At 42.8% G+C, this 22,595-nt stretch overlaps 2 protein-coding genes across 5 annotated transcripts; one reads left to right on the top strand and one right to left on the bottom strand.

Moving 5' to 3' along the window:
- Positions 1 to 73: 73 nt before the first annotated feature.
- On the top strand, positions 74 to 16,996 carry LOC129814251 (ATP-binding cassette sub-family D member 3-like). Of its 4 annotated transcripts, none has more exons than XM_055867243.1 (22): positions 74 to 433; positions 798 to 834; positions 3,957 to 4,052; positions 4,205 to 4,293; positions 5,138 to 5,207; positions 7,285 to 7,382; positions 7,737 to 7,860; positions 8,078 to 8,134; positions 8,663 to 8,805; positions 8,923 to 8,992; positions 9,103 to 9,172; positions 9,298 to 9,395; positions 9,472 to 9,563; positions 10,267 to 10,361; positions 10,520 to 10,592; positions 10,690 to 10,753; positions 10,884 to 10,961; positions 11,058 to 11,213; positions 11,510 to 11,629; positions 11,793 to 11,897; positions 15,836 to 15,892; positions 16,076 to 16,996. In XM_055867243.1, the coding sequence occupies exons 1-22, from the start codon at positions 324 to 326 to the stop codon at positions 16,151 to 16,153; spliced, it is 1,980 nt and encodes a 659-aa protein (XP_055723218.1). In that variant the 5' UTR covers positions 74 to 323; the 3' UTR covers positions 16,154 to 16,996. The 4 variants fall into 4 exon arrangements, with proteins under 4 accessions (XP_055723218.1, XP_055723219.1, XP_055723222.1 ...); XM_055867244.1 differs by having other exon boundaries at positions 10,267 to 10,355; XM_055867245.1 differs by having other exon boundaries at positions 314 to 433; positions 755 to 834.
- Positions 16,997 to 17,498: 502 nt separating this feature from the next.
- LOC129814253 (tissue factor-like) lies at positions 17,499 to 21,454 on the bottom strand. Its single transcript, XM_055867249.1, has 6 exons — positions 21,203 to 21,454; positions 20,836 to 20,950; positions 19,326 to 19,519; positions 18,912 to 19,093; positions 18,380 to 18,548; positions 17,499 to 18,142 (listed from the first exon to the last, which is right to left on the bottom strand). The coding sequence occupies exons 1-6, from the start codon at positions 21,273 to 21,275 to the stop codon at positions 17,991 to 17,993; spliced, it is 885 nt and encodes a 294-aa protein (XP_055723224.1). The 5' UTR covers positions 21,276 to 21,454; the 3' UTR covers positions 17,499 to 17,990.
- Positions 21,455 to 22,595: the final 1,141 nt, after the last annotated feature.

The raw sequence follows: 22,595 nt of genomic DNA on the forward strand, positions 1-22,595 counted from the left end.
ATTAAAAACAAATAAATCAGGGGCTTTTAATTTGAAGGGTTGCCTTGGCTTCCGATTTTCTCCTGCTGTTAAATGTCGCTAACGTACCGAGTTAGAAATGAAAACAAGTGAAAAATGCAATCTTGACACACATAGCATGATTTCGTGCAGATAAAGGACATGTTTTTTGTTTAATGTTTAGTCCTTAAACAGTTTCTGCATAGAATACTTGCAATGCATATGTCTGATGAAATGAAATTGTGCACCATAGATCACGTTGCTAGCCAGCTACCTACCCTACCCCAGCATGCATCTCGTTACTCCCTTGGTCGGCAAATGGAAACATGGCGTCGATAAGTAAATACTTGACAGCCAAGAACTCCTCTATAGCATGTGCCACAATCGTTGCCTTCTATCTTCTCAAGAGGAGAAGACATGCAGCCCAATTACATTGGTAAGTTAATCCTTTTTGTAGCTAAAGTGACGACCATCATAATGCCTAACTGATGTAGCCAACATTGACTAGCTACTAGCAAGTCAGACAAGAATAAGATTTGCCACCGAGACAAGTTGCAGTTTGACGATGACATTGAATCAGAGTTTTCTGTTATTTTAACATACTGTTTTAGATATCTAGTAGTTTATTGAGTTGATGTTCTCTACTGACACCCGGTGGTGGGTGCTGTCATTGAATTGAATTGCCTGCCTGCTCGTTGGTTGGTCAGATTTCCAAGGACTAACAATAATCAGTTTCCTTCCATGGCTTCATCCATAGACCCGTACTGTTATGACAGGCTTCATCCCTGTTTTCTGTTTAGGGGGAAAAGATCATCAGAGCTACAGTTGAGCAAAGATGTAAGTGCATGTAGACCATAAATGTAACCAATACTTTTCCCGCACTCAATGTTTAAATTGCTCTTACATAGGAGCATGAGCCACAATCGTTTAGGGTTGCAAAGGGTCGGAAACTTTCCAGGAAATTTTCAATGGGAAGTTAAGCCCAGGAATTTGGGGAATTTTGCTTACATTCATCAAAAAAGTTAGCATATAACAGTGAACCTTTTTTTTTGTGGGATACATATAAGGCAATTATAGGTATTGTGGCATATTTTGGTTAAACTATCCCCAATTCAATGGAATTGCAACCCTCCGCATGCACAGTGCATTTCCATCACATGTGCAGTGCATTCTTCCATCACATGTACAGCTGATTCTCAAGATCTTGCACACTACTAATGAGATGCTATTGAGCCCACACTACTACATTGTCTGAGCCAAGGACTACATGCTTTCTGTTAAGTTTTGATTACAATACTGGTTGGGGTGAATATATTTTATGACATACATGAGTTTTTGTTAACCAGTAAATAGTAGCCTGCAGCAAAGTGTGTTTAAATCATTTCTAACTTTCAATTTCTGCTAGTTAGTTTTTTCTACCATGTAGGTTTTAGCTTGCTTGAGCCTGCTAACTGAGGAGTGTTAATTCACCTGTTTCCATACACGTTTCATTTTTAAACATTTATCTTACAAAGGAGTTGTTTAATCTAACTGCTTAACTATTTATATGTACATGGAATTGTATTTGTTTTATTTTTTACAAATATTTTATTAATCTTTACAGGAAAATGCCACGGGCACTATCTGATGTGTGGAGACATTTCACTGCAGCTAATGTAGGAAAAGCTGTGTACATTTGCAAATACTGTGCCAAATCATATGTGAAGAATGCAACAAAGCTGCAGAATCATCTGGCCAAGTGCCTAAATTTTCCTGAGTGCTCACAACAAACAATCTCTGACAAAAGTCCCTCTACTTCTTTTCGAGGTGAAAAGGATGAATCGGACACCTTATCGATAGCAACAGCTCATGGTCCTCCTGGAAGCGGGAGTTTTTTTTTACTCATTGGAGGAACGTAGTCAGAGATGCTGATGAATGTCTTGCTCAAGCTGTGTATGCAACTGGTTCACCTCTGATGCTCACAGGCAATGTATATTGGAAGAGATTTCTGAATGTTATTCGCCCAGTATACACCCCTTCAACCAGTCATGCTTTATCTACTCATTTGCTGTATGCAGAGTTCAACAGACTTCAAGTGAAGGTCAAGCAAATCATAGAGAAAGCAGACTGTATTGCAATCATCTCTGATGGGTGGTCGAATGTTTGTGGGCAAGGCATAATTAACTACATCATCTCCACCCCTCAACCAGTATTCTACAAGAGCGCTGACACAAGGGACAACAGACACACTGGTCTCTACATTGCAGATGAGCTGAAGGCAGTCATCAATGACCTTGGACCACAGAAGGTATTTGCACTGGTGACAGACAATGCTGCGAACATGAAGGCTGCTTGGTCTAATGTGGAGGAGGCCTACCCTCACATCACACCCATTGGCTGTGCTGCATTGAATCTGCTCCTCAAGGACATCATGGCACTGAAAACAATGGATACACTCTACAAGAGAGCCAAGGAAATGGTTAGGTATGGTTAGGTATGTGAAGGGTCATCTATATAGCAGCAATCTACCTCACCAAGCAAAATGAGAAGAATAAGAGCACCACATTTAAGCTGCCCAGTAACATCCGTTGGGGTGGTGTTGTCATCATGTTTGACAGTCTCTTGGAAGGGAAGGAGTCTCCAAGAAATGGCCATATCACAGTCTGCTGATATGGACAGCCCCATCAAGAGGATCCTCCTGTATAATGTATTTTGGGAGAGAGTGGTAAGCAGCCTGAAACTCCTGAAACCTATAGCTGTAGCCATTGCACAGATTGATGGAGACAATGCCATCCTGTCTGATGTACAGACTCTGCTTGCAGATATAAGAGAAGAAATCCGTACTGCCCTGCCCACTTCACTGTTGCTCCAAGCAGAGGAAACTGCAGTTCTGAAATGCATAAAAAAGCATGAAGACTTCTGCCTGAAGCCCATACACGCCGCAGCGTACATTTTGGACCCCAAGTATGCTGGCAAGTTCATCCTGTCTGGTGCAGAGATCAACAAGGCCTACGGTGTCATCACTACTGTGTCTCGCCACCTTGGGTCTGGATGAGGGCAAGGATCTTGGCCGTCTGGAGATGCAATATGGCAGTTGTGCCAACATATCTCATCAGCCACCTGGTGGAAGGGACTTTGTGGATCTGAGGCTCTTTCCCCTGTTGCCTCCATTATCCTCCAAATCCCACCAACATCAGCTGCCTCAGAGCGCAACTGGTCCTTGTTTTGGGAACACACACACCAAAGCACGCAACAGGCTGACCCATACAAGGGTTGAAGAATTGGTGTCCATCCGGGCAAATTTGAGGCTTTTTGAGCCTGACAACGAGCCATCCTCAACAAGGTTGGAAAGTGACAGTGAATATGAGGCCTCAGAGTCTGATATTCAAGAGGTGGACATTGAGGAGGTCCAGGGAGAAGACATGGAAGCCTGAGAAGACAACCAAAGCTTTAGTTTCTATACTATAATTTTACAGATGTATGTTGAAAATGTTTTTGGGAGATGCAATGGATCATTGGGATCATTCAATATTCCCTTTCTTTTGTTGTTCATTGAAATCATCCTATGTGAAGAGTCAACTCATTTATTTAAAGTTCAAATTGTAACTAAATCGTTTTTAAAATTTCTATTGGAAGGGTTTAATCATTTGCAATTATGTCTACTTATGATAAGGTAAACAGTTTATGTTTCTGTCTCCATATGATATGGTAAATATATCCAATGCAAAAAAAGCATCTACATTTTAAATGATAGTAATTTGCATATATTCCCGTTAATTCCCACGGAAAGTTTCCACCTCTGAATATTCCCCAAAATGTGCAACCCTACTCTCACCACACCAATGGCCAAAATCTTAGCAATAATGTCAATATCCACAGACATTAGCCCCTGATTTAAGAAGCAGGACTGAGTCGGTGAGATTTAAATTTTAGTTTATTTATCTGATTCATCTGTAAATGTTTGGTGTGATGTGTGGCAGGAGGCCAAGCAGGAAAAGACGGTGGTGGACAAGGTGTTCTTTGCACGTGTCCTGAAGATAGTGAAGATCATGGTTCCTGGAGTGTTCTGCAAAGAGGTATGAGCTTTTTGACAAACGTGTTACTTTGAATGCGCTTTAACGTTTTCATCTTGATTCCAATCATTTCTCAATTGCTGTACGGACATGTATTGTGTAACATCTCAACACATCTCCCATTTTGCCTATTCTGGTCATCTATCTGCCTATAGTCAGGATACTGTCTCCTCATCGCTGCTATGCTGGTGGCCAGAACCTACTGTGATGTGTGGATGATCCAGAATGGAACCATGATCGAGAGGTAGGACTGCATAGAAAACCCTATTGCACACTAACACTTAAGTCCACACCAGCGACACTTCAACATGAAGGAGTTATTCAGCACTATTTGTCTTATTCGACAGCTCGTAATCATCCTCTCTGTTCCTCCACAGTGGAATCATTAGCAGAGATGTCAATCTCTTTAAGAAGCACTTTCATTACTATATTGCTGCCGTACCAGGGGTAAACTAGTGTCCATGCTACATTTGCATGGAAAACTTTGGCCAAGCACTAAACCCCTATATAACACGGTGCTGCTTGTGGTGCCTGGAATATAATTAAGTGCTTATGAATTTACTTGTGTATTGTTGTTGTGCTTTAATTGCATTTGTGGACATCACTGGTCTTGAAGGGTTGCGGGCCTGCACATATTATAAATATTTTTTTAACCTTCTAGTCATTTAACGTAATCCTGGTACAGTAGGTTATTTTCTAGAGCGGGTTTCATTTTGTGGTTGGGGTGGTAAAAGATGAATATAGAAATGATATCCCCGCAGCCCTACAGGACCAAACTGGCCCAAGTTATGAATTTGATTATTCTTAGTTTCTTTCGTGTCCATTGCATTTTGCAGACCCCATCCTGCTTTGTTGACCTCTCACCAGTGGCTTTTTCCACTGTTCAGTAATTTATCAGGATACTGGTGATAGCCTTTCACAAGGTCCAGTATCTCACTCTCGCCCCAACTAGTTGGGTCAGTTTAAGGGGCTGACAATCCACAGAACGAACACCTCTGGTTTTAAATGTAGAAAGTATGACCCCACTTTTACCCTGTGTGTGACATTGTGTGTGTGTGTGTGTGTTCACTTTGCATGTTGGTTTGCAGTGCAATCATTGGTCGTTCAACAAAAGATTTCAAGAGGTTCTTGTTCAACTTTATAAAAGTCATGCCATTTGTAAGTGCAACTTTCATACAATTTTTCTAGCTTATTTGTTTTCTTAATTGTCTTTTACCACCCGTGGATATTTACATATATATATTTAAATATATATATAGATATATACACATAACATTGTAATTATATATAACATAATTTGTAATTCCACACATGACACTATACAGTATATTTGATCATGTTCAGTTGAAGTCGGAAGTTTACATACAAACTATAGTTTTGGCAAGTCGGTTAGGGCTTCTACTCTGTGCATGACACAAGTCATTTTTCCAACAATTGTTTACAGACAGATTATTTCACGTATAATTCACTGTATCACAATTCCAGTGGGTCAGAAGTTTACATACACCAAGTTGACTGCCATTAAAAAGCTTGGAAAATTCCAGAAAATTGTCATGGCTTTAGAAGCTTCTGATAAGCTAATTGACATCATTTGAGTTAATTGGAGGTGTACCTGTGGATGTATTTCAAGGCCTACCTTCAAACTCAGTGCCTCTTTGCTTGACATCATGGGAAACTCAAAAGAAATCAGCCAAGACCTCAGAAAATAAATTGTAGACCTCCACAAGTCTGGTTCATCCTTGGGAGCAATTTCCAAACGCCTGAAGGTACCACGTTCAACTGTACAAACAATAGTACGCAAGTATAAACACCATTGGACCACGCAGCCATCATACCGCTCAGGAAGGAGACGCGTTCTGTCTCCTAGAGATGAACGTACTTTGGTGTGAAAAGTGCAAATCAATCCCAGAACAACAGCAATGGACCTTGTGAAGCTGCTGGAGGAAACGGGTACAAAAATATCTATATCCACAGTAAAACGGGTCCTGTATCGACATAACCTGAAAGGCCGCTCAGCAAGGAAGAAGTCAGTGCTCCAAAACCGCCATTAAAAAAGCCAGACCACGGTTTGCAACTGCACATGGGGACAAAGATCGTACTTTTTGGAGAAATGTCCTCTGGTCTGATTAAACAAAAATAGAACTGTTTGGCCATAATGACCATCGTTATGTTGTGATGGAAAATGGGGAGGCTTGCAAGCCGAAGAACACCATCCCAACCGTGAAGCACGGGGGTGGCAGCATCATGTTGTGGGGGTGCTTTGCTGCAGGAGGGACTGGTGCACTTCACAAAATAGATGGAATCATGAGGCAGGAAAATTATGTGGATATATTGAAGCAACATCTCAAGACATCACATCAGTCAGAGAGTTAAAGCTTGTTCGCAAATGAGTCTTCCAAATGGACAATGACCCCAAGCATACTTCCAAGGTTGTGGCAAAATGGCTTAAGGACAACAAAGTTAAGGTATTGACCATCACAAGGCCCTGACCTCAATCCCATAGAAAATATGTGGGCAGAACTGAAAAAGCGTGTGCGAGCAAGGAGGCCTACAAACCTGACTGTTACACCAGCTCTGTCAGGAGGAATGGGCCAAAATTCTCCCAACTTATTGTGGGAAGCTTGTGGAAGGCTACCCAAAACATTTGACCCAAGTTAAACAATTTAAAGGCAGTGCTTACCAAATACTAATTGAGTGTGTGTAAACTTTTGACCCACTGGGAACGTGATGAAAGAAATAAAAGCTGAAATAAATCACTCTCTCTACTATTATTCTGATATTTCACATTCTTAAAATAAAGTGGTAATCCTAACTGACGTAAACAGGGAATTTTTACTGGGATTAAATGTCAGGATTTGTGAAACTGTATCCAAATGTATTTGGCTACGGTGTATGTAATCTTCCGACTTCAACTGTACTTATGATCCTACTGTAAAACAGGTAACGTCATGATTTGGGAATCGTGGTTTAGGATGGGGTTAATATTGTGCTTATTAGGGAGAGAGTTTGTGTGTAATTTTGTGGGAGTCTGCACTAAAACAAAGACCCTGCCTGATTACTAACAGACTGGTGATCCCTGGCCTAGAAGCCTTTGAGTTTTTATGAGGTTATTATGATTCTTCTGATTTATTTACTCGGTGCATGAATGCCATTGGTTTGGTATACTCACGCTATAAAATGTCATGCACTTCTTTTTAAATGAGACCACTATCATGGCCCGTTTCCCTGTTTTCAGATCTCGCTAGTCAACAACTTCCTGAAGCTGGGCCTGAATGAACTGAAGCTCTGTTGCCGGGTTCGACTCACCAAGCACCTCTATGACGAGTACCTGCAGTAAGTCCTTCTGATACCTGCTTCTTGGAGAGAAAATTAGTGTCTTTAAACAGACAGAACATATGTCTGTCTGCCATTAGCTGGTGTCTTGTGACAGACGCTAAGATTTTAAACGTAACCCAAATCGAGTAGCGGGAGATTTGGTCCTGGGTGATGATTAGCCTTTAGCAAGAGAGTTATATTGGAAGGATTTAGCCTTGATTCTCTATACGTTTCCTAGCCCCAAATCCAATAGTTACTTAATGATGTGAGGAACAATGACTTCAGAAGCTGAAAGTAATAGAAAATACATAACACACCTGCCAAACTCGAGTTTCATGTTTTCACCACACCATCCTCCCATCCCCTCTCCAGAGGTTACACATACTATAAGATTGGTAACCTGGACAACCGCATCGGTAACCCTGACCAGCTGTTGACCCAGGACGTGGAGAGGTTCTGTAACAGTGTGGTGGACCTCTACTCCAACGTCAGCAAGGTAACCTGCACTTTAATAGCCTGGTTATACCAGACTGAATGCTTCAGACTTATGAAACTATGGGGAGTGCACCATTCAGTCGGGCTCAACCAGGCTACGAAAGAAAATCCTCTGTTGTAGAGACAACCAATGCTGCTCAAAGCCTGATACAATCTACTGCTATTAACCATACACTGCGCCTGTGATAAGTAGACTTGTTTTTTCCCCCCACCTTCAGCCTTTATTGGACATTGGTCTGTACATCTTCAAGTTGACCTCAGCCATCGGTGCACAGGTGAGTCTTGATCTGTCTAATGTAGTGTTAGGTTCTAAATAAAGAGTAAAAAGTCCCGGATGACTATTAAAGCTGAAACCATGTTTTTTCGCCCAAAGAGTCAGACAGCTGAACAGACAAAGATATCTTCACACAAGCACTAGTACAGTATTTAAACCTTCCTCCTATGCTGAGTCTCCTCCTTACACCTCTGAACAGCCAATACACCTCTGTTGCTAAACAGAACTTTAGGGATATCTGTTCTTCATCTGACCTGACCTCGGCCCCATCCTCACTTCTCCCCGTAGGATCCCTGATGTCTAACAATAACATATTCTGACAGAATGTAAACGTTCTGCATTCCCCTCTCTCCCTCAGTGACATTAGGATTCTTCATATATTCAAGTTCAGAAGTCAGAAGACATCAGTAGCCTTCTATGCCTAATATCTAGTTTCAATTGAAACCATGAAAATGATCATCCCCAATGCATCCGCATAGTAGAATAGAGTTTCTAACGCTTCTACTCTACATACATCTATCCCCCACAGGGTCCTGCCTGTATGATAGGATACCTGATGTTCTCTGGGCTCATCCTGACACGTCTGCGGAGGCCCATCGGGAAGATGACGGTCATGGAGCAGAGGTACGAGGGAGAGTACCGATTCGTCAACTCTCGCCTCATCACCAACAGGTCAGTCAGACGCACACCTGTCCTTTCCACTGTTCCTCCTCTCTTCTGCTTTTTTGGACAAGTCATCGTTCTTTTTCCACTGTGAAAATAAAAGGTTGAGTGTTTTGTTTCCCACAGTGAAGAGATTGCCTTCTACAATGGAAACCTGAGGGAGAAGCAGACCATTCACTCTACCTTCCAGAAACTGGTGAGAGGGTTTAGGACTTTCAATGTATCAGTGGCGGTAGTTGACTTACTATGGTGTCAGACAAGTAAGGATATACGTCTTACGTTACATTCTGCCCCTTTTACCCCTAGGTGGATCATTTACACAATTTCATTGTCTTCCGCTTTTCAACGGGTTTTGTGGACAGCGTCATTGCTAAGTGTGAGAATACTTGTCTTGTCATTGAATGGAAGTTTGTAGTATTATCATTTGCGGTATTTCTATAATCTCCACTGATGTGGTTTAGTAGTAGCAGAGATAAATACTTGTTTTCCCCACCTCTGTAGATATTGCCACTGTTGTCGGGTACCTGGTGGTGAGCAGGCCGTTCCTGAACCACACCCACCCACGCCACCTACACAGCACCCACGCTGAGCTGCTAGAGGTGAGGAGAGACAAGGGGAGGGTGTGTGTGTTCTGTATGGTTCAGAGCCTAACTTCCCTCTCTGTTTCTCATTCAGGACTATTACCAGAGTGGGCGTATGTTGCTGAGCATGTCTCAGGCCCTGGGCAGGATCGTCCTGGCTGGCAGGGAGATGAGCAGGCTCTCAGGGTCAGTCATACACAATGCTCTTATCAAACAACTGGTTTGGCGGTTCACTGGTAGCCTGAATGTCCATCTGGGACTACCATGCTGACTCCCTGTCAGTTATTGTGATAGAGTTCCAATATTTACATAACCCTTGAGATTGGAGGGCAGTTGTGGGGTTATCGAATCAGGATCCTATCCTCTGTTCTCCTCGACCTCATTAATGATAGAATGCTCGTTCATATTTGAAGATTGGTGTGAGGCCAGACTGTTTGGCTTGACAATGACAAAAATTGAGTAAGCAAGAGCACAAACAGATCTGGGAAATATTGAGACGTTGACCCAGTAAACCATTGAACCAATTGGTGTGTATTCAATGGTTAATTGGTTCGTTGGATCAATAGTTAGCTGGTTCAGTAAGTCAATGGTTTACTTTTTCAGAGTTTATGGTTCACCAGTCTCGGGTCTCTCCACTTGTTCTTCTCTCTCTCCGTCTGCTGTGGCCTCCTCAATGACTCCAGCTGTCCCCTCCTCACTGACTCCTGCTGTCTCCTCCTCAATGACTCCAGCTGTCCCCTCCTCAATGACTCCAGCTGTCACCTCCTCAATGACTCCAGCTGTCCCCTCCTCAATGACTCCAGCTGTCCCCTCCTCAATGACTCCAGCTGTCCCCTCCTCAATGACTCCAGCTGTCCCCTCCTCACTGACTCCTGCTGTCCCCCTACAGGTTCACCGCTCGCATCACCGAGATCATGAAGGTCCTGAAAGAGCTGAACTCTGGGAAATACGAGAGGACCATGGTCTCTCAGCAGGGAGGTAGAGGTGACCGCTGCATGTTCCCTGATAATCTATTGAGGATGATATTGTTGTTGGATAGTAGTCTCATGTGGAAGTAGTGTCATGCAGGAAAATTAAAACATATTACTAGTTGAAGTGCAAGATGGTTGCTTTTGGGATTTTCTTTTGTCATACATTTTCAGATAGTGAATCGCTAGATAGAATCACCCTGGTCCCAGGAAGTGGTGAAATCATCAACAAAGACAAGATCATCAAGTAGGTGTCTAACAGATGCATGTATTATAGCAGTACAATAAACAGGTTCGTAAAGTAGGCATCACCTGGTTTGACATTTATTTTCCTTGTGTCTCAGGTTTGAGCATACACCTCTTGCAACGCCTAATGGGGACATTCTTATCAAAGACCTCAGCTTTGAGGTGAGTATCTCAAAGGATCAACCCCTTTTAGATTTGTGAAATCTAAAGACCTATGATGATGGTTGTGGGACTGTTTCATCTGTAAGTGCAGACAGCTGAACTGTGCCTTCCCTTCATCTGCTAACCTAAGGTGACGTCAGGGACAAACGTCTTGGTGTGTGGCCCCAACGGCTGTGGGAAGAGCTCACTCTTCAGAGTCCTGGGAGAGGTAAGAGAGATCAACAATTTGACGAAAAAGCCTGTTATGCTGCTTTAGTGTTAACAGTTTTCCACTCATGGGTATTAATGGATGTCTGTCTCTTAGCTCTGGCCTCTGTTTGGTGGCCGTCTCACCAAACCTGAGAGAGGGAAGCTCTTCTACGTTCCCCAGAGGCCATACATGACCCTGGGCTCTCTGAGAGATCAGGTGATCTACCCAGATACAGTGGAGGACCAGATGAGGAAGGGGACCTCTGATAAGGTAGTCTACCTAGCCAATCACATCTCTTTACTAGGCCATATCCAATCACAGCAGCCCTTTACTGGACCATATATCCAATCACATCTGCTCTTCACTGTACCAAGATATTGTAAGGCCCCTCGAATAGAACAGTCATACATGGCCTCTGTCAGTAGGGTGTGGTATGTCAGAGCACGCGCACACACACATGCGCAGAGACACTCCTTAAGCAAACAGCACACATAGCTTTGTGTGTGAGTGTGTATGTGTGTGCACATCTCTGTGACATGGTGTTTGTGTGTTGTGCTGGGGAACAGGTGCTGAAGGAGTACCTGGACAATGTTCAGCTAGGTCACATCCTGGAGCGGGAGGGAGGCTGGAACACGGTCCAGGACTGGATGGACGTCCTCAGTGGAGGAGAGAAACAGAGGATGGCTGTAAGTCCAAAGAAAACAATAGTGAAGATGTCGGTCATTCTTTTTTGTCTCTTCACAGCATTTGTCTTGTGATGACTTGAGTCCATTTTACAAGCACATTGGGTTATAGAATGTGCGAAGGGAGCTTTTCATTGATCTGTCTCTATCTCTGTGTGGTATCTAGATGGCCCGTCTGTTCTACCATAAGCCCCAGTTTGCCATCCTGGATGAGTGCACCAGTGCTGTGAGTGTAGATGTGGAGGACTTCATCTACAGCCACTGTAGGACGGTAAGATGCAACACAGTAGACTATTATTCAGATGATAAATTATTAGGTCATTTGTCAATATATTGATGATTATTAAAAAATATATTATTTATGTAGATATTGTGAGCGGACCAAGTACTTTGAGGCTGCTCTAAAGCGGAAAGGTGGAATAAACGAGTCGGGAGCAGGTTTTCTTACATTGAACAAAGTTCTCTATTGAGGTATTTCTTCTCAAACAATCAAGGATGATCTCATAAGGAAAACACAAATATTCTTCTTTACAGGAACAAGGAACACAAGGTGAGTAACTTTTAACTATAACTCTCTTTTTTTTCCTCCAGTCTCCCCCACAGCTGGTTCCCTCCTCTGTCTTGTAGGGGGAAGAGAATAGGTCATTAGTACCGTCAGCTGTGCTTAATTGCCTCTGATCACCTTGACTCACATGCTGGGCTACTATCTGTGGGACCAGCCTGCCCCCTGGTGGTCCTTCCACATACCTCCCCCCTCAGGACCGGACCAGAGGATCGGGCACCAGAAGTGCCGTCTTGGTCGCTTCGGAACAGGGCGTCTGCATTCCTGTTCATTATTCCGGCCCTGTGGATGACATGGAAAGAGAATGGTTGTAATGCAAGAAACCATCTGGCTATTCTGTTATTGTTTCTCTTACCGGCCATCCACATGAGGGGAACATGGTCAGTAACAAGGGCGAACCTGCGCTTGAGTAGGTAGTATCAGAGATACTCGAGGGCCCACTTAATGCTAGGGCCTCTTTCTCTACGGTAGCATATCTCCGATCCTGATCACTGAGCTTTCTACTTATGAAGAGAATAGGCCTTTACCCTGAGCTAGGACGGCCCTGAGCCCCGTATCTGAGGTGTACCTGCAGGACGGGATCGGAGCAAAGATATCTTTTAGCAATTGGAAGGCGTCTTCCGTCTCTTCCTTCCATGCTACACAGTTTGGCAAGTTTTTCTTGATGAGGTTTGTGAGGGGGGTGGCAATGGTTGCATATCCAGGGATGAAACGGCGATAATAATCCCGTTATCCCCAAGAAGGCTCGGAAGTCCCGCTTCGTCTGGGGCCGAAGCCAGTCCCGAATTACCCTCGTCTTTTCTGCCTGTGGGTGTATTTTTCTGTTCCCCATGGTGTATCCCAGATATTCCACTTCGGACAGACCCAGGCAGCATTTTTGGGGGATTGGCTGTCAGCCGTGTAGCCTACAGGCTCACGAGCACCACCCCCAAATCGCAGGAGTGGGCTATCCCAGTCCTCGCTGTGTACGACCACATCGTCTATGTACGCTGCTGTGTACTCTTGATGGGGCCGTAGAATGGAATCCATGAGGCGTTGGAAAGTTGCCGCAGCACCATGCAGTCCGAAGGACATCCTCACATACTGAAAAAGCCCCTCCGGTGTGGCGAAGGCAGTCTTTGGGCGGTCCTCCGGAGCCACGGAGCAGAGCATGGGATACGCGTCGAACGTAGAGATGGCATTTACGCCCCTAAAGTCGTTGCAGAGCCTCATACTACCATCATGTTTGGGGACCAGGACTATGGGACTGGACCGCTCGTAGATGGCTCGATCACCCTCATCCTTACCTCGTTCTTTGTGATTACTCTGCGTGCCTCAGGAATCCTGTAAGGCCGGATATGCACCTTCTTGCCGGGTTCTGTGTGGATATGGTGAAACAGGACATCTGCTTGTCCTGGGGAGAGAATACCCTGCCGAATTGCATAATCAGCTTGTCTAGCTGTCTCAACTGCTCCGGCAGGAGAGATCAGCCACGGCACACCTGTATCGGGGCCTCCTCTTTTTCCTTGTCCTCCACTGCCATCAAAGCCACACCCTCTCTTCCATGGTACTTCTTCAGCAGGTTGATATGATAGGAGGAAGAAGGTCAAACTGTCAGGTTGCTCGATGCGATAATTGACCGGTGAGACCCTTTCCGCTACCTCGTAGGGCTCCCTCCACTGTGCCAGCAAGCAGTGTTCGGCAGTGGGCACGAGAACCATCACTTTCTCTCCCACGGTGAACTCCCTGGGTGTCGCTGACTTATCTTAGGCCCGGCCTTGAGTCTGTTGCGCCTTCTCCATATGCTCCTTTACTATGGGCCAGACTGCCGACAGGCCGTCCCGCATCAGGGTAACATGTTCTATCGTCGACCGGAATGGGCAGAGTTGGGCTTACCAGGTCTCCTTGGCTAAGTCGAGGGTCCCTCGACATGGTCTGTCATACAGCAATTCGAACAGGGAAAACCCTGTGGACACCTGGGGTACTTCACGCAGGGCAAACATTAAGTGGGGCAGAAGCATGTCCCAGTTCTTCCTATCTCTGGACACCACTCTTCTCAACATGCTTTGAATCATTTTGTTCAGGCGTTCGCATAAACCGTTTGTCTGTGGGTGGAAAATGCTTGTGCGTATCTGTTGAACCTGGTATAACCGACACAGGTCCTTCATCAACCGGGACATGAACGGGGTTCCCTGGTTTGTTAGGATCATCTTCGGAAGGCCCACGGGGGAGAACAGCATGAACAATTTCTTGCCGATTTCCCTTTGACGACATGTTGTGAAGGGGTATGGCATCAGGGGAACTTGGTAGCGTAATCTACGACAAGCAGGATGTACTCGTATCCTCTGCCGGATTTCGGGAGGGGTCCCACGAGGTCCATAACGATGTGTTCAAAGAGGGTTTCTATAATGGGAAGAGGAATCAAAGGATTACGCAGGTGGGGCCGTATGCTGACATTGATCACACGTCCTACAATACCTGGCCACATCTCAGGTGACACAGGGCCAAAATAATCTCTGCATGATTCTGTCGATCGTTTTGTCTCGTGCCAGGTGTCCTCCTAGGAAGTGGGAATGGGCTAGCTGTAGAACAGTATCCCTGTATGGTCTAGGCATCATTATTAATTCCTTTTTTTCCCCCCTTCGTTGCACGACCCAATACAAGAGGGCCCGCCTGATTGCATAGTAGGGAAGAGAGGGCTCACCTGATCCGTCAACATTTCTCCCATCATTCACCTTCCTCATGGCATCCCGTAGGTCTGGTTCTCTATGCTGAGCGGTGCCGAACTGTCCCTTTCATTCTTGGGGCAGGTCGACCTCGATAGAGGGGTGTGGAGGTTGTTCCCCATCCCCGTCGTGGGGTGCCCGAGTAGAATCCCTTCCAGGTTCCCTCCTCTGACGGGGCTTCAAATATATCCGGTAGCCTCTGGTTGCTCCTTCCTTCCTCCGTTGTGTATAACCCTTTGCAGGTGTCATCGGAGGTTTTCTGGAATAGCTGTCGGAGGCATTGGGTCTGTATTTCTTCCTCTGCTCCAGAGTACGAGGCCGAGGCTATGTTTCCTTGTAGGGCTACTACCTTGGACTTGGTTTTTGTCTTTCTCTGCGGTTCCCCTTTTTGTACGGTGCTTAAAGTAATCTGTCGAAGCTCCTTATATAGGGGACAGTCTCTCCCGATTTAATAATGGCACCTTCAGTTGGGGTACTTTCCCCGCCCTGACTGTACACCTTCCTTTCAGGGTGAGAATGGACAGACTCACGGTGGGGTAACAGTGGGTGTCTCCATGGATACAGGACACGGCTACTTTGTCTTGTAGCAGTGTTGCTGTGGTCACCATCTGCTCCTCCACTAACGTAACCATACTTCCAGAGTCGAGAATGGCTACCACGTCTCTGGAGAAGCAATCACTCTTTTTTCCCCCTCCAGTCTCCCCCACTGCTGGTTCCCTCCTCTCTCTTGTAGGGGAAAGAGAATAGATCATTAATACTGTCAGCTGTGCTTAATTGCCTCTGATCACCTTGACTCACATGCTGGGCTGAGCTACTATCCGTGGGATCCTTCCACACATTGTGAAAGAGGAATGAAAAAGAACCAGGAAACTGATGCATGTTTACAGGATGCTGAGAAATTGGTTTCTGAGCTTATGGGATGTCATATTTACCTTTCCTCAGGTGGGCATCACGCTGTTCACGGTTTCTCACAGGAAGTCTTTGTGGAAGCACCATGAGGTAAGTCCTTTCACACTGAATGAAGAAACATAAAATTACTGCATATAATATCAATAAAATGGAGGTGAGTACCAGAACCCTGTTATTTTTCATTTTTTTAAATGCAAAGAGCATTTTCTTGTATTATCTATTTGCTTAGAGCATACTGTTCAAATTCTAACCAGTGATTTGTCTCTTCTCCAGTACTACCTGCACATGGACGGAAGGGGGAGCTATGAGTTCAAACCCATCACCCAGGAAACGGTGGAGTTTGGGTCATAACGATCTCACCATAGCCAAGTATTGCGCACAGAGATGGTCCTAAGTAATTCTGCACTTCATGAAGCCTAGAGCACAGAGGTCAAGTCCTAACATCTTAAAATGTTACGCTAGAGTATGAAGACAGAGCTCTCTCAATGTCAAGAGAGAAAAACCTAAACCTGTACATTAAAGGTAGGGTCCACAATGTAACATCATCATGCACGGTACACTTCCTGCTTACAGAATTATTAAACAAAATGTAAGTCTGCTGAGACCGACAGTATTGGTTCTTCCTTAGGGCAGATTTTGAATTCTGTTTATGCCTGGAAACAGGAAGTCGCCCCACTGTATGATGATGTCATATTGCGGTCTACCATCTAAGGACGTGTGTGTCTGCACGGGTGAGTTTTAATTGTATATGAAGCAAATAATGTACTAAAAAGCTAGCCTTATCGATTTGTTTTCCCCCCGTTTTATTTCCGTTAATGTTGCATTGTTTTTATTTATTTAAAATGTTCAGTTTTGATGTTTATGAATTGAGATGTCAGAGTTCCATGAAGTGATTATTTTTTTTTTTTTTTAAATGTTTGTCTAGTGCAGGTTAAATACTGAAGTGCATTCTTCTTTCATGAAGCCAGTTACTGTATCTTAAGCATAGCTAGTCTGACTCAGTCAACTACAGTACATGTACCTGAAAATGTCTCCTATAGTAAAATCCCTCCGTTAAGGTACAGTAACTGTACTGTAAGTTGAGCTTTGATTATTTTGTTAAGGGTATTAAGGACGTGGGATTTGTTTGTTTGAGGACAGTTCAAATGCAATCGCTATGAGCTGAACTACACATTAATATATATATTTCTCAAACAATTAAGGCCCTCTGTCTTCTGTTCGTTGTCGCGTTCTCTTATCAGAGCAGTTTGTGCATCCCAATAGTCTAAAATGGCTTCCTCTTATATCCTTTCATTTATCCACACTGATCTAGAAACAGTTGGCAATTGAAAGCAAATCCCCCTGAAGGCTTCTGGCAAGGGCTAAGTTAGTGGGGCATTTGGATGAAGGAGAGGTCACTTTTTAGATTGAGCTACACCCATGACTTGGACCTGCTCCAGGGCATGTCTCAGGGGTCTCTGGCACGCCAATGTGATTGTGGTGTCACTCCTCTCCCGGGGTATTCCACATGGCTTACTGGGTCATAAGCTAATAAGCAGACATTGAGCTACAATCAATCACAATCTATGAAAAGGCTTTCCTCATATCAGTTTCAAACATGATTTAAGTATGATAGATAATTTTAAGGTAAACCAGATGGCACTGTTATGGCAAAGTTCCCTCACATGGATATTGTTACATGAAAGACAAATGAGAATTGAATACATCTGAATTTAATTGTAAAAAGTACTAGAATGCACAAAAGTGATCACAAGTAATCATTTTCGTACTAACCTTCCTCTCATCCAAAAGTACCAAATCCATGTTTCAACAGCACATGGATGAATCCTATTCAACATGAACTACACATCAACATATAAGAAAATACATCAATACACATTTAACATATAAGACATTGATTGAAATAAATACAATTACATTTTTCTTATATACATAGTGGCAAAAATAACATGTATTTCTCAACAATTAATCAAATGTACTTGTTCAACATTGGTATAAAACATAAATAAGTAATGTAAAAAAATTCTAGCCATTTAAAAGAACCAGCTCATAATGACATTTAAAAAGACAACACTAACATTTCACATTTTCCAGTGTTATGACGTATTTGTGCTAGATTATTGGGAGCACAGCTTCCTCCCTCTGAAAGGGTTGGTCAAGTAGCACCATTATCACACAACACACACCTTTACACTGGACTCATCTGCAGGTTATCCTTGTCCACTGTTTTGGTCTTTTTGCAGCAGCAGAGTTTGCAACACACCACGGTGAGAATGATGAGGATGATGAATATAGCCAGCATGATGCCAATGGCACCTGAGATCACACCAACACTGAATTCTGAGGAAAGAAAGAATTATACAATTTAACACGATCATTTAATTGAAGTTCTTGAAGTTACTAAGCATTGTAGCCTACAGTAAAAATTACTATTCTAACTTGCCCACATTGCAATTTCTTCATCACAATATTTTTTGTAGTTACTCAATCCACTACACATTTAATTGAATTTCACCCTTCTTCAATTCCCTCCAGCTCAACCCTAACACATGTGTTTTGCATTGTGGGGTCACTTACCCTCAAAGATGGTCTTGCTCTCTCTGGGTGAGCACTGCGGCTTGCTCCAATCTCCCAGTCTCTTCTGTGCAGAACGAGAGGGGATATAGGCTGCCACCATGAAGCAGTAGCTCTGTCTTTTATCCAGATTGGTCAGCTCTACATTTCTCAGGTCTGACATCTTCTCTTTCTGTGGATAGGAGTTTACAGTTTAGTATTATTTCATGTTGCACACTGTTTGTGTGTCATTGGAGGGAATCGACAGGTATCCGGGACAGACTGGGACCAGAAATCGGCTTGGGCATTTCTAACATACTGGCCAATTCCTTCCGTCCAGGTCCCCACAATGGCAATTATTTTGCCTACACGCACTCATTATTAGCCATATAATTGTAGTTTTGGGCAAACCCCTCAATTTAAACCTGCCCACTGAGATAGAAATGGACCAGCCGATCTGGTATTTGCCGGAAATGTCCTATGGCCAGTCCTCCCTTGACCGGTATAGTCTCAAAAGCATTTACAATGAATGTATGTCTATGACTGTTCAACTCACCTTTCCTGTGCTCCCAGCTTTGTTGTATACCACTCTGTATTTCAGGTCGTTCTTGAAGATGTCTCTGATCGTTAACAGCTGCTCATCTTTGTAGAGGGGAGTGAGAGGGTCCTGGATGTGGAGCGTCATCTTGGTCTTGTCTTCGCTCTGCACAATCTTGAAAGCGGGTCCTCCTATTTTAGCTGAGAAGAGGATGCAAGTTAGGCACCATAGCCTTAAGTTGAATAGCGGTACTAACACAGCAATGAAGTATTTGATCAAAATAAAAACCAGCGAAATTAACCTTTCTAATATAATAATGCTATAATGTAATTATTGTACAACACAATAACAATGTAAATAATGAATGACCTAGAAAAATTGTACTATATGACAATGCAATTTAGGGCAGATTAATAATGTGATAACACTCACTGTGTTTGTAAGGGCTGAACCTTTCGGCTCGGGTGTAGGGGAACTCCACAAGGTCAGAGGTAACGCCGGGTAGGGGTTCTGATAGGATGTCGGCAGAGTAGGTCTCCTGCAGGTTCCGCAGCTCGTTGGTGAGGTCACACTCTGTCCTCGAGCTCCGGATGCAGTGAGGGTTCCTTTGTCTGTCCTTACCAAACCTGAACAAAACACAGTCCATCAGTCAGAGTCCTTGAACTGTACTTTTCTGTCATTCACATCAAATGAATGAATGAACTGGTAGTGTGTAGTTGGGTGTTAGGTATACAGTTCCCTCTAATTATTGGGACGTTGAAGCATTTTTCCCCTTCTTTTGGTTCTATACTCCAAAGGTTTAGATTTTAAATCAAACAATTACTATGAGGTTAAACTATAGATTATCAGCTTTTATTTTAGGGTATTTTTGTACATATTGGTTTCACCATTTAGAAATGACAACACTTTTTTTTTATACATAGACCCCCCCCATTTTAGGGGACCAAAGTATTGGGACAAATTCACTTAGTGGTAAAAAGTTAAAGATTTGGGCCCATATTCATAGCATGCAATAACTACATGAAGCTTGAGACTCTACACATGTTGGCTGCATTTGCTGTTTGTTTTGGTTGTGTTTCAGATTATTTTGTGCCCAATGGAAATGAATGTATTGTGTCATTTTGTAGTCACTCTTATTGTAAATAAGAATATGGTTCTAAACAGTTCTGCATTAATGTGGATGCTACCATTATGGATAATCCTGTATGAATAATGATGAGTGAGAATGCTAACCTCCCCTGTTATTGTAATGAGAGGTTTGCATGTCTTGGGGGTATGATATTTGTGCGTCTAATTTTCTCACTCATCATTATTCACGATTCTTTCAGGATTATCCATAATCATGGTAGCATCCACATTAATGCAGAACTGTTTAGAAACATATTCTATTCACAATAAGAGTGACTCCAAAATGACACAATACATTATTTACCATTCATTTCTACAAACAGCAAATGCATCCAACAAATGTGTAGTCCCAAGCTTGATGTAGTCATTACGTGCTATGAATATGGAACCAAATACAAAACGTTTTACTACACTTTATTGAATTTGTCCCAATACTTTTGGTCCCCTAAAATGGTGGTGACTATGAATAAAGAGTGTTGTCATTTCTAATTGGTGGAACCAATATGTACACACACCCTCGAATAAAAGCTGAGAATCTATACTTTAACGACATAGTAATTGTTTGATTTCAAATCCAAACTTGGAGTATAGAGCCAAAAGAAGAAAAAATGCTTCATGCCCCAACAACTACGGAGGGCACTGTAGGTTGCACACTCAGTTTTAAGTTGGCATTCTGTTAACATATAGTGAAGTATTCACCCAGAAAGTGATCCATTTGTTTGTGCTGACGGGATGTTTGTGTTGTTGTTGTGTAGCAATAGTGATGATGAACAGTGCAGAGTGATAAGGCAGCGATATGAGGTAGGCTACTTACCTAGAAAATTCAACAGTGTATGTGTAGTTGGTAGGCTCAGGGCCCCATGTTAGAATAGTCTTGAAGTTATTGGACACCCACTGAACATCCATTGCCTCAGGGAAATAATCGTCACCTGTAACCCAGGAGAAAAAAAGCCTTGATTAATTAGATCTGTTTTGCACAACGTAGATGTGCTACAATATATTGATAAAGCAGAAAAAAAAATCAAGATATCATCCACGAAGTAGGCCTTTAGCCTAAAGATTAAATAGGATCTATAGCCTACATATATGGATTTAAATGCACATATTTTACATTTTTTTCCCTCTGAGCCGCAGGGCTGAGTTATTATCAAATTATCTGATTATCAAACGGTCAAACTTACCAGCTGCTCCAATTGTGAATAGTACCGATGAGAGTAAAACTCCAAAGTGAAGCAAAGTCCTTACATCCTCCATTATGATAATCCAAATTGTTACAGTAGCCTCTTTACTATCGAATGCGAATATAGATTTTTTTCCCCAAGGTGAAACGCGTATAGATGCTGCTCGTCTAAGAAGTCATCAAAGTTTGTCAGATAACTGCACAGTGCTGCTGGTGCCTCTCTTTTATATCACACTGAATTCGCGAGTGGTCGGAATTTTGAATGACTAATTCAACAAGAGCTCCACCTCCCTTACAATTTCTGCAAGAGCATTGCGATTTGTCACTGGCTGAGCATGCTCCCCGTACAATCTGTCGAAGCGCTTATTGTCCATATATGGTTAACCGGATGATGGACAAGCAACTATACCTGTGGTTTGCCATGGCAACGTTGTAGCGGCGGCCGGAATGGAGACATTAAAGCTCATGGAAATTTGAGTCAATGTCTGGATTTGTTGGAGTCATCTTTGAAGCTGTATTTTGTGTTCTTTAAATAACAAGAATGATTAGTTTCAATGTTATATAAAATGTTAACTATAAATGACTATTATGCATTATACATATATTTCAAATTATTATATAAAGAAATATTTGTTTTTATTGAAAGCACTTGCAAAATGGGTTGTAATGGAATTGTATTATTTCCGAGCATACACTCAATCAGAAGCAATTTGGCAGCATAAAAAAGTCCTGTTCACACTAAATGAATAAATTATTTCTAAATGTTTAGCATAAATTAAGGCTACAAGCTTCAGTTAAGTGTACAAGTACCCAACCTGTGACATATGTCTTTGTATGTTGCCATAAGGGGGTGATTTGGTGCCTGAGAGAGTAAGTGGATAAGCTCGAAATACAGAATGGTGAATTAGCGTTAAGTGAAAAGATGGACTGAGAGACTGGTGTACCTGCATTGACACACAACCTACAGACTATGTATATCTTCTAGCATTGATTTGATTGATAGGGCTATCTATGACAAACCACAGTAATTATAGATTTAGTTATCTTTTTGATGTATGTTTGATTTTTGGACTTGGAGAATATCCAATCGGATCAATCTCTCAAATCATATTGAGAGAATGAATGGTGGGTATATTTACACATACCATAACATTTATAATGGATCATTTATTGTTGATTACGCCCAATTCTGCTATGCCATCACTGTTATTTCACTAATATGCTGCATACGACATTACATCATATATTATAATTTGTGGTATATTTGAAAATACAGTATCCTTCTCAAACTTTCCCTGGAGGAGTTTACGTGACCCTTGAAGGGTGAAAAGTAGCTCCTCAAAGTTTCCATGTCTTTTTCCCATCCATAATTACTTTCCCAGGCACCCCCTCAC

Source organism: Salvelinus fontinalis, chromosome 17, assembly GCF_029448725.1.
Source record: "Salvelinus fontinalis isolate EN_2023a chromosome 17, ASM2944872v1, whole genome shotgun sequence".
In the NCBI taxonomy this organism is placed as follows: Eukaryota; Metazoa; Chordata; class Actinopteri; order Salmoniformes; family Salmonidae; genus Salvelinus; species Salvelinus fontinalis.